This window comes from Callithrix jacchus, chromosome 10 (genome assembly GCF_049354715.1).
Source record: "Callithrix jacchus isolate 240 chromosome 10, calJac240_pri, whole genome shotgun sequence".
In the NCBI taxonomy this organism is placed as follows: domain Eukaryota; kingdom Metazoa; phylum Chordata; class Mammalia; order Primates; family Cebidae; genus Callithrix; species Callithrix jacchus.
The window spans coordinates 24,559,269-24,574,975 of NC_133511.1; the positions used below are offsets into that span (position 1 = coordinate 24,559,269).

General features: G+C 36.2%; 1 protein-coding gene across 11 annotated transcripts in view; it reads left to right on the top strand.

Annotated features, from left to right (window-relative positions):
• Positions 1-15,707, top strand: part of CCDC15 (coiled-coil domain containing 15) — a 120,268-nt gene that overhangs the window by 11,419 nt on the left and 93,142 nt on the right. For 7 of the 11 annotated variants that reach the window (XM_054241695.2, XM_035264972.3, XM_009007049.4 and 4 more), the window contains 3 exons: positions 3,335-3,448; positions 6,037-6,159; positions 15,413-15,556. In XM_054241695.2, the coding sequence (XP_054097670.2) occupies positions 3,335-3,448; positions 6,037-6,159; positions 15,413-15,556 (381 nt within the window). The remainder of the gene's footprint in view (positions 1-3,334; positions 3,449-6,036; positions 6,160-15,412; positions 15,557-15,707) is intronic. The other 4 variants (XM_035264974.3, XM_035264977.3, XM_035264976.3 and 1 more) reach the window with 2 other exon arrangements.

The following is a 15,707-nucleotide window of genomic DNA, read 5'->3' on the forward strand; positions in this document are numbered from 1 at the left end:
AGTACAAGCGAAGTTTTGTTGGCAGTGGTTTGCCTACTGAATGGAAGAAAATTTTGGCCCATGTTCTCTAGGATATTCCTGAGGTCTGATAAATGTACATATGTATATATGCAATATGAGAACGAAAAATGCATTTATATTCTTATGTTGTTTGTGGAGAGGAAGCTTTTTGAGGGATGTTGTCTGGGATTTTTTTCTCATTTTTTTATACTTTGAGTTTTATTAAATCTATATATGTACATCGTTTAAATAAGTAAAATAAATAGTTATGTGCATTGTTTGTTATTAAAAAAGAGAAGTACTTTGCCCATTGCCTCATTTCCTATTCCTCGAAAGCAAGTAGTTTTCTCTTTTGGTGTTAATATTCATATTTCTAAGTAACATGCTAGTAGTGCTCCTTTTTTTTTTTCTTTTTCATGAGCTGCGGCTTTGTTGTAGGAGCTCCTTCTTAATAAAAAATTTTTTGGCAGTTTTATTGATTTCACACTAGGAAGGATGAGGATTTATTCCTCTTTCTGTCCCCTGCTGCCCCTACACATGTACTCTTTTCCACCCCTCATCCTCTCTTTATAGTTATATTGTAATTTTGCTTAGATCTATATTTAGCATTTATATTGTTATGACTAGGAAAACATTAATCACAGCTGATCCAGGAGTAAACTATGATTACTTTTCCTTCTATGTGTGGCTTTTTGTTTTATCTGTAGTTATATTGATTTTTCATTTGCTATGTTTTCTATGTCATTATGAGTAATTCATCTCTATCAGGGAATCGAAGGCTTGGTTAGAGATTTAGTGGTAGTCTTTGTTAAAGCAGTTAACAACTACAGAAAAATCAATAGTGTACCTAAGGTTCTAGATAAAAACGACTTTTGGTCAAATTTTATGTTTTGAGTATTTATACACATACAACACATGCACATATGCATATATACATTTAAACATAAACATGTAAGTATACATGCAAATGTATATATACCACAAACATTCGCACAATTACACATATATGTGATGATCACCATCGTCTTAAAGAGAAATGTACTTATCTACTTGTTCGTTTTAATTATTACATAATTTAATTTTTAATATTCACCTATGTTCTATGTTTTTGTTTAATTGCTTGTTAACATTAACTTCAGTCTTTGTATTAGTTTCTAGTGGCTGCTGTAACACATTACCTCAAATTTGATGACTTCAAAAAGTGACAGAAATTTATTATGTCACAGTTCTGGAGGCCAGAAGTTCAGAATCAGCTTCACTAAATTAAAATGCAGGTGTCATCAGGGCTGTGCCCCATCCTCAGGTTCTAAGGGAAAGTTTGTTTCTTGACATTTCTAGCTTTTGGTGTCTGCTGACATTCCTTTTCTTGTGGCTGCATCACATCAATCTCTGCCTGCCATTTTCATATCACCTCCTCTTCTGTATGTTGAATCTCTCTCTACCTCTCTGTTGTAAGGCACTTTTGATGGCATTTAGGACCCATATGGATAATCCAGGATTATCGTCTCAACGTCTTTAAGATCTCAAGATTCTTAATCACATTTGCAAAGGCGCTTTTTTCTTATAAAGTAGTATTTACAGGTTCTAGGGATTAGCACCTGCTATCTTTGGGTGGCCATTATTCACCCTACGACTGTGCTCTAAGCATGTAATTGAAAAAGCCTTTCCAAGATTGAGGCTTGGTGAAGGGTCATGGTACCTGCAGAGAAACAGAGGGAAAATACTGTATATTTTAGCTGCTGGACCAGCTGAAATTCCTGCTTAAGCGCCTGTAATCAATGCGACTCTAATAGAGGTTTGGACTTGATGGGAAATGAAGATTCTGAACCCCTATTTCAAATTAGTTACAACGGGGATTTTTGAATCCTTGGTCATGTGGTATGGGGCAATAACACCTACCTTACTTGGCAGTGAATAAAAGCAGGCGTCGTCATGGCTCTATTTTTGTTTTAAATAATTTCAATTTCAACTACACGTATCTCTTTTTGCATTGTGAACAGCTCTCCTTGATCCCTTTGGCCACTGCAGCTGACCAAATCTAGAAGTCTTCCTTTTGGCAAAACCAAGAGTAGTATGTTTCAAGCTGATTTCTCTAGCTAGAGATATAAACCTCTAGAAACAGGTATACATAGAGGTGATGTGCTGTAAGAAATCTGGGCTGTTAGAGTGTTTTCATCTTTAGGTCATTAGTTAAAACCATAAAGTTTTTTTTTTTTTTTTTTTAAGACAGAGTCGTGCTCTGCCATCTAGGTTAGAGTGTAGTGGTACAATCTGGGCTTACTGCATCCTTGAACTCCAGGCTTAAGCAATCCTCCCACATCTCCCACCTCAGCCTCTCGAGTAATGGACTACAGGCATGCGCCACCATGCAAATTTTTTTGTATTTTCTGTAGAGAAGTCATAGCCATCATTTCTCTTCAAGGGAGAATTGATATTATTAAACTTTCAATGAATGGGTTAGTACTGGTGTTGACTTTGCCATAATTTTACTGACTAGTATGGGATATACTTTTCCTCTATGAGATACTGTGCTTATCTTAAAATTATACATACTTATTTCTTTGTTTCCCTAATGAGATATTCCTTCCAAATTTATAAGATATAAAATAGGCGTGCTTCTCTGAAAAATAAATCAAAATAGCTACATACTGAAATTACTAGAGATAAGGAATGAACACAAAATCAACATTTACTATTAGTAGTGATTTATCAAATGTTACTCAAAGTAGTTGAAACAGATTGGTTCTTTTGAGATCTTTGAATTTGTGCACTGAATTAATTTAGGAAGGCTTCCTGGAGGAAGGGAGATTCAAGAAAAGACTTTAAGTAGCTATAGTCTTCAAATTTTGAGGGAGAGAAAGGAGTCATGTAAATTGGGGATAAAAGGGTTTTAAGGAAACTAGAAATAGAGTCTCCTAGCAAGCAGTGATGAAAGCAATTACGTATATATGGACCTCTTGAAGAAATAACTCCTTATTGAAAAAGGTGGATAGTAGGTAAGGAATATGTCTGCTCAGTGATCTCCCAAGTGTATTAATTCAGACTTTAGGTTCTCATATTTTTGTGTACATGTTTTATATAAAGTCTACATTATTTTAAAAAAGAACAATTTGAGTAACAGCCCTGAAACCAAGTTACAAACAGTCTAGAATAATGACAATAATGTTATGCCACACTATCAGCAGATAAAAGTCTCCTTTACAAGTAATCCTGTTGTCTTAGATCTGGCATTTTTTAAAATAATAGAGACCTGATTTCCTGTTGAAACACTTGGTGCATTTGGTATTAAAACTTACCCTACTTTTGTTTGCTTTTTTCCCCCTTTCCCTGGCAGCTTAGTCAAACTATGAAACAGGCACGTCATCAGCTAGCATCCTTTAAAACTGTGAGTAAAAAAAAGGGATCAGTGTTTCCAGATGATGGAAGGAAAAGCTTTCCCACCCAGGAGGTAAATTAATTTCTAATACATGATTTTAAAAAATACAGGTAAAAAATACAGATAAAGGTTTACTTATATCTCAGCATAATTTAGAATTGTAAAATAACTGGAAATAGCCTTAAATACCCAATAGTAGGGGACACTTGAGTAAATTGTGATATATCCATATGCAGCCATTCTAAAAAATATAGTTTTCAAAGAATATCTGAAGATAAGGGAAAGTGTCTGTGATAATAAAGTTAAGAAAAAAGTTGGATAGAAAATTAAGCATGATATCAATTAAAATATATGTATATATTTTCAACAAATACTTATGGAATGTCTGTGATTGCCAGCATTGTTCTAGAAACAAGACTTACAGTGGTGAAAAAACAGACAAAGATCCCTCAAGGAGCTTCTGTGCTAGTAGGGAAAGCATATAATAAGCAAATAAATATAGAATATAATTTCAAGTGATAAGTGCTACAAAGAGTGCAAAATAAAGAGATGGAAAGAGTGCTGGCTGTTTGCATAGACAAAAACCCATGTGGAAATTGTACAAGAGGTTTATACTGATTATTTCTGGATAGTAGCATTTTATAGGTGATTTTCTTCTCTTTGTTTTTTTTAAAAAATTACCGTAAAATATGTTACTTTCTAATCAGGAAAAAAATTAATACTATGAATTTTTAAAAAGAAAGACATTCTTTTGATTGAAAACTTTAAAGTGAGAGTATGGAGCTAGACTTAAGAGGATATGTAAGTCTACACTTATAAAATGACATTATTTTGGTACCTACCTCAGAATTCACAAATTTGGATCCCAAATTTATGTGTCTTCCTCTGTTTAGTTAATTTTGGCATTAATTTCAAGGTTTGATAGGCAGCATTTAGTAAAATAGACCATTAGTTTAGGTTTTAATTATTTTTTCCTGTAATCAACTGCCTCATTTAGTTCTTTCCCAGTTTTACTTCCTAATTAGTATACTCTTATATTTTCCTGAAATATATCTATATATTTATATATTCCAGGAAAATATAATATATATCTCTTAATATATATATATTATAGATGTTACATCTATAATATATATATTATATACATATTTATATATTATGATACAATGTGTATTATATATTTTTTATTCATTTTTTTATTTAAAAATGAATTTTTATTAAAAAAAAAAACACCAAAACTGGGAAAGAACTAAATGAGGCAGTTAATGGCAAAAAAATTATATATCTATATATTTAGATATACATATTACATATAATATATAATATAAATATAAACAATATCTAATACATATAAATATATAATATATATTAATATTAAATAATATAGTATATAATATATACACATGTATTATATATAATATATAATTTTTGTATTTTTTTCTTAAGTATCTTGACACAATCATCAAAAATGTTTGTCTCACATGTGTTGGCAATTGGTTGAATACTAAACTGTAATGTTTTTCTCTTTAAGAAATAGTCTAATTTAAAAAAACAGGTGGGCGTGAGTATGTGTCCACATATGGCAACATATCCCACATGCATTCAGTATGGTTGTCTTTTTCTAGCATTGCCTCGTGGCTCTCCAGATAGAGTTTCTTTTGTACCTAAATTACTTTCAGAGCTTGGTTTCTTGACAGTTTTCATACCTATCGTGGTTTGGCAGTCTGTAGTTTGGGCCATTAGACTGACTCCAGGGTGCTGTTAGAATGAGGTGTTTAGACACTTTTTACTAAATCAGAAAAAAAAAAACGGTTATCAGATCTTAGAGATTGATATTTTATATTGTTTGGAACATGCTCAGACCTTTCAATTGGTGTTTTTCCAGAAAGAGTACTATTCACGGGTCTGACTGAAATAATTATTCAGTAGACAGGAGGATTAAGTCTGAGATAACATCTTTGTATAAACCAGTTTTATATGTCAGAGGTGCCATTTAAGTGTAATCCATTATTGTTATGGTGATAACAATGAATTCAGGCTACCTCCGTGCTTCTAAATAATGCATATATGGTTTTCAGGTAAAAATGTGAAAAATCTACTCAGTACAGTTGGGAATGATCTAAGAAATTAGTGAAATTTTTCTTATTACTTATATCAAGTCTTTCCCTCAAATCTGAACAATTTTCTACCCTCTTCAGTTGTATGAAGTGGGAATTTGCCAGTCAGAAAGAACAATCTGTGATTGAGTTGAACCCTGGTTTTATTTCCTTGTTAATCTTTAGTGACATTAGACTCTGTCTGGTTGTTATTGATCCAGATTTGGAGATACAAATTGAACACATACTTGCTTGTACTCTGTCAGGTCACCAAGACTAAAATCATGAGTCTTCTGAAATTGTTACTGTCTAGAATAGGTGCAAGCTGTCATTTATAAAGTTAATACATTCTCCTGTCAGTCTGTTTCATTCCATATGTTTTCATATGTGAGTGCTTTGTTTGTATATATGAAGTAGAACTCACTTTTTTCCCCTTTATTGTGTATCAGACTACCAAAACCTACTAAGATAATTGTAGATCTTTTACTGAACCTCAGCTTAGGCTCATGAAGATATTGCTTCCTCTAGATCTTTTATATTTGTATTATTTTCTTTTTTTTCCAGACAGTGCTTTCTAAGAAACCAGCATCCCCTGGGATAAATATAGGAATAAGAGGAGAATTGCCCATTAAGGTCCATCGAGGTCTTTTAGCTGCTGTACCTTACCAGAATTATATGGAAAATCAGGTAGCAAAATATAAAAAGTAGAGGGGAAAGACACTGGCTTATTAAAATGATCCACAGCTAACTAAGGATAAGGTAAAGGGTTAAGGTGTTCAGTATTTTTTTTAACAGCCTTTATTGAAAAATAATTCATATACCATATAATTCACCCATTTAAAATGTACAATTCATTGGATTTTAGTATATTTACAGGGCTGTGCAACTTTTACCACCGTCTAATTTAGAACATTTTATTTTTTTAAATTAATTTTTAAAAAGAACTTTTATTTATTTATTTATTTATTTATTTTGAGATGGAGTTTCGCTCTTGTTACCCAGGCTGGAGTGCAATGGTGCGATCACGGCTCACTGCAGCCTCCGCCTCCTGAGTTCAGGCAATTCTCCTGCTTCAGCCTCCTGAGTAGCTGGGATTACAGGTACATGCCACCATGCCCAGCTAATTTTTTGTATTTTTAGTAGAAACAGAGTTTCACCATGTTGACCAGGATGGTCTAAATCTCTTGACCTCGTGATCCACCTGCCTCAGCCTCCCAAAGTGCTGGGATTACAGGCTTGAGCCACTACGCCCGGCCCAAAAAGAACTTTTATTTTAGATTCAAGGGTACATATACAGGTTTGTTATATAGGTAAATTGCATGTTGCAGGGACTTGGTGTACAGATTACTTTGTCAGACAGTACCCGGTAGGTAGTTTTCCATCCTTACCCTCTGTTATCCTTCACACTCAGGTAGGCCCTGGTGTCTGTTTTTCCCTTCTTTGTGTCCATATATACTGAATATTTAGCTCCCACTTTTAAATTGGAATATGCAGTATTGGGTGTTCTGTTACTGAATGAGTTTTCTTAGGATAATGGCCTCTAGCTTCATCATATTGTTACAAAGGACATGATCTCATTCGTTTTTATGGCTGCATAGTATTCCATGGTGTATATGTACCACTTTTTCTTTATCCATTCTACCATTGATGGGCATTTAGGTTGATTCTGTGTCTTTGCTATTGTGAATAGTGCTGTGATGAACATGTGTGCATGTGTCTTCAAGGCAGAGCATTTTATATTCCTCTCAATACATACCAGATAATGGGATTGATGGGTTGAATGGTAATTCTGTTGTAAGTTCTTTGAAAAACCATCAAACTGCTTTCCACAATGGCTGAACTAACTCACATTTTCCCTAGTGGTATGTAAGCATTATTTTTGTCCACAACCTTGCCAACATCTGTTATTTTTTTGCTTTTTATTAATAGCCATTCTGACTGGTGTGAGATGGTATCTTGTGGTTTTGATTTGCATTTCTCTAGTGATTAGTGGCAATGAGCATTTTTTTCATGTTGGCCATGTGTATGTCTTCTTTTGAAGTGTATGTTCATGTCCTTTGCCCTCTTTTAAGGAGTTTTTTATTTGTTGCTTGTAAATTTGTTTAAGTTTCTTGTAGGTTCTGGATATCAGACCTTTGATGCATATTTTCTCCCATTCTCTTGGTTGCCTGTTTACTCTGTTGATGGTTGCTTTTGCTGTGCAGAATCTCTTTAGTTTAATTAGATCCTATTTGTGAATTTTTTTTGTTGCAGTTGCTTTTGGCATCTTCATCATGAAATATTTGCCAGTTTCTTTGTCCAGATTGGTATTTCCTAGGTTATGTTACAGTATTTTTTATGCTTTTAGGTTTTACGTATCAGTCTTTAATCCATCCTGAGTTTATTTTTATATATGGTATAAGGAATGAGTCCAGTTTCAATCTTCTGCCTATAGCAAGCCAAATATCCCAGCATTATTGAATTGGAAGTCTTTTCCCCATTACTTGTTTTTGTCAATTATGTTGATGATCATATGTTTGTTGGTATGCAGCATTATTTCTGGGCTCTCTAGCTGTTCCATTGGTTCATGTATTCGTTTTTGTACTGATACCATGTTGTTTTGGTTACTGTAGCCTTGTAGTGTAGTTTGAAGTAGGGTAATGTGATGCCTCCAGCTTTGTTCTTTTGCTTAGAATTGACTTGGCTATTCAGGCTCTTTTTTGTTTTTATGTGAATTTTTAAATAGTTTTTTCTAATTATATGAAGAATGTCATCGGTATTTTGATAGGAATAGCATTGAATCTATACACTGCTGTGGGCAGTATGGCCATTTTAACAATATTGATTCTTTTTATCCATGAGCATGGAATTTTTTTTCATTTGTTTGTGTTATCTCTGATTTCTTTGAGCATTATTTTGTAATCTTATTGTAGAGGTCTTTCACCTCTTTAGTTAGCTGTATTCCTAAGTATTTTATTCTTTTTGTGGCTATTGTGAAGGGGATTGCATTTTTGATTTGGCTCTTAGCTTGGGTATTGTTGGTATATAGGAACGCTACTGATTTTGTGTTCTCCAACTTTGCTGAAGTTGTTTATCAGATCAAGGAGCATTTGCAGATATGATTCTATACCTAGAAATCCCCATAGTCTCTGCCCAAAAGCTGCTTGGGATAGTTTGACTTTCTCTCTTCCTACTTGGATGTTATTTATTTCTTTCTCTTGTCTGATGGTGCTGGCTAGGACTTCTAGTACTATGTTGTGAGAGAGGACATCTTTGTTTTGTTCTGGTTTTCAAGGGGAATGCTTCCAGTTTTACCCATTCAATATGATGTTGGCTGTGGGTTTGTTATAGATGGCTCTTATTATTTTGAAGTATATTCCTTCAATGGCTAGTTTGTTGAGGGTTTTTTTAAACATGGAAGGCTGTTGAATTTTATTGAAAGCCTTTCCTGCATCTGTTGAGATCGTCATGTGGTTTTTGCTTTTAGTCTGTTTATGTAGTGAATCACAATTAATGATTTGTGTATTTTGAACCAACCTTGCATCCCAGGGATAGATTTATCATGGTGGATTAGCTTTTTGATGCACTGCTGGATTTGGTTTGCTAGTATTGTGATGAGTATTTTTGCATCTATGTTTATCAAGAATATTGGCCTGAAGTTTTTTTTTTGTTGTGTCTTTGCCAGATTTTGTTACCAGGATGATGCTGACCTTGTAGAATGTGTTAGGGAGGAGTTCCTTCTCCTTAGTATTTTGGAATAGTTTCAGTAGAAATGATACCAGTTCTTCTTTATATTATATGGTAGAATTCAGCTGTGAATTTGTCCGATCCTGGGCTTTTTCTGGTTGGTAGGCTTTTTATTTCTAATTCATTTTAAGACCTTGTTATTGGTCTATTCAGGGATTCAGTGTTTTCCTGGTTCAATCTTGGGAGGTTGTATGCTTCTAGGAATATATCCATTTCTTCCAGATTTTCTAGCTTGTGTTCATAATAGTCTCTGAGGTTTTTTTTTGTTTTGTTTTGTTTTGTTTTTTCTTTAGGACCAGTGGTAATGTCCTTTTTGTCATTTCTGATTGTGTTTGTTTGGATAGTCTCTCTCTTTTTAATTTGTCTGGCTAGTGCTCTATCTTATTAATTCTTTCAAAGGACCAGTTCCTGGATTAATGGACTTTTTGTGTGTTATTTTGTTTCTCTGTTTTTATCAGTTCAGCTCTGATTTTGGTTATTTCTTGTCTTCTGCTGGCTTTGGGATTGGTTTGCTCTTGTTTCTCTAGTTCTTCTAGTTTGATGTTAGGTTATTAATTTGAGACCTTTCTAACTTTTTTTATGTGGATGTTTAGAGCTATAAACTTTCCTCTTAACACTGTTTTCACTGTGTCCCACAGATTTTGGTATGTTGTATCTTTTTTCTCATTAGTTTCAAGTAATTTCTTGATTTCTGCCTTAATTTCATGTTTACCCTGAAGGCATTCAGGAGCAGGTTGTTTAATTTCCATGTAATCGTATGATTTTCAGTGATTTTCTTAGTGCTGATTTCTATTTTTATTGCATTGTGATCTGTAAATGTGGTGGGTTTGATTTTTTTTTTAGTTGGCTGAGGATTGTTTTATGGCTGATTGTGTGATTGATTTTAGAGTATATGCCATATGCAGATAAGAAGAATGTATATTCTGTTACTTTGGTCGGGGGAGAGTTTTGTAGATGTATGTAAGGTCCATTTGGTCAAGTGTTAAGCTCAGGTCCTGAATATCTTTGTTAGTTTTCTGCCCCAGAGATCTCTTTAATCCTGTCATGGGGCTGTTGAAGTCTCCCACTATTATTGTGGAGTTATCTCAGTCTCATTTATTTATTTATTTATTTATTTATTTAGAGACAGGGTCTCACTCTGTCATCCAGGCTGGAGTGCAGAGGCATGATCTGAGCTCACTGCAGCCTCTGACTCCTCTGCCTCCTGGGTTCAAGTGATTCTCCTACCTCAGCCGCCTGAGTAGCTTGGACTACAGGTGCACACCACCATTCCTGGCTAATTTTTGTATGCTTTGGTAGAAATAGGATTTTGCCTTGTTGGCCAGGCTGGTCTCAAACGCCTGACCTCAAGTGATCCACCCAACCTGGCCTCCCAAAGTGCTTGGATTACAGGTGTGAGTCCCCCTGCACCTGTCCTATCTGAGTCTCTTCATAGGTTTCTAAAAACTTGTTTTATGAATCTGAGTGCTCTTGTATTGAGTGCATGTATATCTAGGAGAGTTAGGTCTTCTCGTTCAGTTGAACCTTTTACTATATTATGTAATACCCTTCTTTGTCTTTTTTTTTAAATCGTTTGTTTAAAGTCTGTTTTGTCTAAAATTAGAATGGCAACCCCTGCTTTTTTATGTTTTCTGTTTGTTTGGTAGATTTTTCTCTATCCCTTTACTTTGAGCCTATGGGTGCCATTTCATGTAAGATGAGTCTCTTGAAGACAGCATACCTTTGGGTTTGGCTTCTTTATCCAACTTGCCACTCTGTGCCTTTTAATTGGGGCATTTAGTCCATTTACATTGAAGATTAGTATTGGTGTGTGCAGATCTGATCCCGTCATCATGTCAACTGGTTATTATACAGACTTGTTTATGTGGTTGCTTTATATATCACTGGTCTATGTACTTAGGTGTGTTTTTGTAGTGGCCAGTAATAGTCTTTTCTTTCCATATTTAACACTCTCTTTAGCACCTCTTGTAAGGCAGGTCTGATGGTAACGAATTCCCTTAGCATTTGCTTTTCTGTTAAGGACCTTATTTCTTATTCACTTTATGAAGCTTAGTTTGGCTGGATGTGAAATTCTTGGTTGTAAATTCTGTTCTTTAAGAATGCCCCAATCTGTTCTGGCTTTTAGGGTTTCTGCCAGCAGGTTTGCTATTAGGCTGTTGGGATTCCCTTTGTAGATGACCTGCCTCTTCTCTCTGGCTGCCTTTAACATTTTTCCTTTTTATTCAGCCTTGGAGAATCTCATAACTATGTGTTTTGGGGATGGCCTTCTTGTGTAGTATTTTGCAGTGGTTCTCTGCATTTTCTGAATTTGAATGTTGGCTTCTCTAGCCAGGTTGGAGACATTTTCATGGATTATATGAAAATATGAAATACATTTTGCAAGTTGCTTGGTATTTTTCCCCTCTCTTTCAGGGATGCCAATGAGTCATGGATTTGGTCTTTTTATATAATTCCTTATTTCTTGGAGATTTTGTTTATTCTTCCTTATTTTTCTTTCTTTATTTTTGTGTGACTGAGTTATTTTGGAGAGGCAGGCTTTGACCTCTGAGATTCTTTCCTCAGCGTAGTCAATTCTGTTATTAATACTTGCTGTTGCATTATGAAATTCTTGTAGTGTGTATTTCAGCTCTGTCAGATGAGTTTGCTTCTTTCTCATAATGGCCATTTTGCTTATTAGCCTCTGTATCATTTTATTATAATCCTTAGATTCCTTGGATTGGGTTTCAACTTTCTCCTCAATGTTGATATTTTTGTTCCTATCCATGTTCTGAGTTCTATTCCTGTTATCTCAGCCATTTCAGCCTAGTTAAGTATCATTGATGGGCAACTAGTGAAGTCATTGGGAGGTAAGTAGACATTTTGGCTTTCTGAATTGTTAAAAGTCTTGTATTGGTTCTTTCTTATGTTTGTGGGCTGTGTTGCTCCTTCACTCTTTGAAGTTGCTATCATTTGGATGGTTTTTAAAAAAAATCCTCTTTGATACCCTTGGGGGTTTGATTCTGATATAAGGTAGATTCATTTGACTGGCTTTATTTCTGGAAGATTTTAGGGGCGAAGACTAAGCTCAAGACTCTTGGACTGCGTGCTCTAACTCTGGGGGGCTGGTATTAGCCCTGGCTTTGATCTCTGGCCCCTCATGGTTAGGAAGCTTCTGTCCTGGAGGAGCTGAGGTGTTCCCAGGCTGCTGGTTACAACACTCCAATGGATGGTGCCAGCCAAAATGCTTTATTGGGTGGTAGCAGTGGGACTTGTGCTTGTTTTCATGTGTCAGCAGCAGTGGCAGCATGGCAGGGTACATGCTATGGTGGAGTACTGGCAGGTGCAGGGTTGCTGGCCTCCTTGTGGGCGTTTGCAGTGGTGGCAGTTGCAGTGCTGCACCAGAGGGTGGAGCAGGGGTGGGGCCTGTTGGCATCAGTGTACATGTTCACTCTGGTGGCAGTGTCAGCATGTGGTGGGGCACTCATGGGCATGGGGCTGGTGCCCTCCATATAGGCATTCATGTACAGCAGTGGCCATGCAGAGCAGGGAGGTGGGGCTGCTCATTTCCTTGTGTGCCTTCGCATTGGCAGTGGTGGCACAGCATTGTGGGCACGGTGTTCTTGCACTGGCAGCAGTGGCATGCTGCACACTGGTGGGGAAGGGGAGGCAAGGTTTGCCTGTGCGCACACGTAAGAGCAAAACAATGTGGGGGTTGCCGTGGGTGAGTTCATGCTGGAAAAGTGGCACAAGGGAGGATGCTGTTGGAGAAGGGCATAGGCAGGCTCATGCTGATTGGTGAGGGCCGCTCTGATGGTCAGGCATGGTCTGCCAGCACAGGAGTTATTATGTGGGCCTCTGGGAGGCACCTCTGTATTATCTGAGGTTGCACTTCCAGCAAGTGCAGCCAGACTGGGGCCCTGGGAGATGCTAGTAGACAGGGGTGCACTCAGGTAAAACTGGCCCTGTCTCATGGGCAAGATCCCCCTGCACTGCATGTCTGACAGTTCCCCTATGGCTAATGTCTCCTAGGGGAGCAAGGAGGGCCTTGGAGAATGGGAAGCCTGGCCATGCCCTACTACAGATACTCCTGTACCAAACTCTCTAGGCTCTGCATCGGCTGGAGTTCTGCCCCACCACCTCTCTAAGCAGCTCTCCCTGCCAGTGCAAGTGTTGGTGGGGGTTGTGGGGTCTCCTGCTGCTGGAATTCCAGAGGTCTGTGGAGTGAGCAGGTTATTCCTCACTTGTTCAACTCACCCCTTCTCTAGGAGTCACTGGGCGCCAGGAACAAGTCCTGGTACATGGTAGCCCCATTCGAGGTTCCCAGGTTCCTCCCCTTCAGCCCAGCATTTTTGTCTTCCCCCTGTCCACTATTAATGCCTTCTCTCCAAAGATCTGCTAGGAGTGTACCATCTTCCTGTTGTCCCAGTCTCTCAGTAGCACTTGTTCCTCCTGGCTGCTTCTAGTCAGCCATCTTGCCGTTGGGATTTGCTCTAGAGCATTTTCTTCATTTCTAAGAGAAACCCTGTACCTCATTCCCTCCCTGCTCTTAACCTCAGTCCTAGGCAACTAGTAATCTGCTTTTTGTCTGTATAGGTTTACCTATTCTGGACATTTCATATGAAAGGAATTATATATAGTCTTTTGTGACTGTTTTTTCTCTTTGCATAATGTTTTAAAGTTCATCCACATTGTAATGGATGTATTAGTACTTCATTCCTTTTATTGCTGAATAATTGTATGGATGTACCACATTTGGTTTATCCATTTATCAGTTGGTAGACTTTGGGGTTCTTTTCACTTCTTGATGTTTATGAATTATGAATGATTGTGTAGCACAGTTGTATACAAATTTTTGTGTGCACATTCATTTTTTTAGGATATTCATTTCTAGGAGTGAAATTGCTGGATCATACGGTAATTATATGCTTAACATTTCAAAGAACTACTGAACAGTTTTCCACCAGCACTATGTGAGGGTTCCAGTTTCTCTCTATCTTCTCCAATACTTATTATTGTTCATCTCTTCTGTTATACCTGTCCTAGTAGATATGAATTGGTATCTCACTGTACTTTTGATTTGTATTATATTTTCCTGATGACTAGTGATCTTCAGTATCTTTTCATGTGCTTGTTGCCCAGTTGTGTAACTCTTGTGGATAAAATGTCTATCCATATGTTTTGCCCATTTTTTAATTGGGGTTTCTTTTTATTATCAAATTGTTAAGTAAGTGAGTAAGAGTGTGTGTGTGTGTGTGTGTGTGTGTGTGTATGTGTGTGTGTGTATTCTGGATACAAATTTCTTATCAGATAGTTGATTTGCAAATAAATAATTTCTCCCATTCTATAGACTGTTATCTTTATTAATAGTATTGTTTATAGCATAACATTTTTAAATTAGTCACCTCTTTTTTTCTTATGTTGCTTGTGCTTTTGATGAAGTATCTCCTAATCATTGTTTATCCTAAGATTGTGAGGATTTATTTCTGTGTGTTCTTTTAAGAATTTGACAGTTTTAACTCTTAGTTTGAGGTCTGTTATCCAGTTTTTATGTATGCTGTAAATAAGTGGTTCATCTTCATTGCTTTGAAAGTAGGTATCCAGTTGTCTTAACCTCTCCTGTTGAAAAGACTGTTCTTTTCCCATTGAATTTTCTTGGTACTCTTGTCAAAAATCAACTGACTATAAATGTGAGGGTTTCTTTCTGAACTTTCAGTTCTGTTCCATTGTTTTGTATGTGTCAGTATTATAATGTCTTGATTCCTATAGCTTTGTGGTAGCTTTTCAAATTGGGAGGAACCAAATCTTCATTTTTGTTCTTCTTTTTCAAGAAAGTATTTTGCTACTATGGGTTCCTTGCATTTCCATATGAATTTCATGATTAACTTGTTAATTACTGCCAAAGAAAAGCCAAGTGGCATTTTGATAGGGAGTGTTGAATATATAGGTAAATTTGATAAATATTACCATCTTACCAATGTTGTCTCTTGATCCATAAACATATTATGTCTTTCTTTTTAGTTTTATCATCTGTCATTTCTTTCAATTATCTTTTTAGTTGTCATTATACAATCCTACACTGTAAAGGTTTTATAACATTCGACTATGCTGACCTACTAACATATTAGCAGTGACCTGAAACCTAGAATTTTATTGCAATCACGTTGTTTCTGCCTACAATAGCTACATTTTGTGTGTGTGTGTGTGTGTGTGTGTGTTTTCATTACTTTTTCTTTAGGAACTTGACTGTGAAGAACCTGACTATGTGGAAGCTTCATCTATTATAACTGATGAGAAAGGGAAAGAAAATTTGTTTGGGAGAGACCACCAGGACCAGCAGGATATCCTTTCTGAAGATAAGAACAAACCTTTCAGAGTTCAGGTAAAGCAATAAGAGAAATTAAAAGAATTGTGATTTGGACTAGGTATTGGCAGTACCGTTGTACTGATTTAGGATTATAGATTTAGGTTTTGTTAAGTTGGGCAAAGATTATAATTTCACATTTTATTCTAGTATGCCATATCATTTTGAG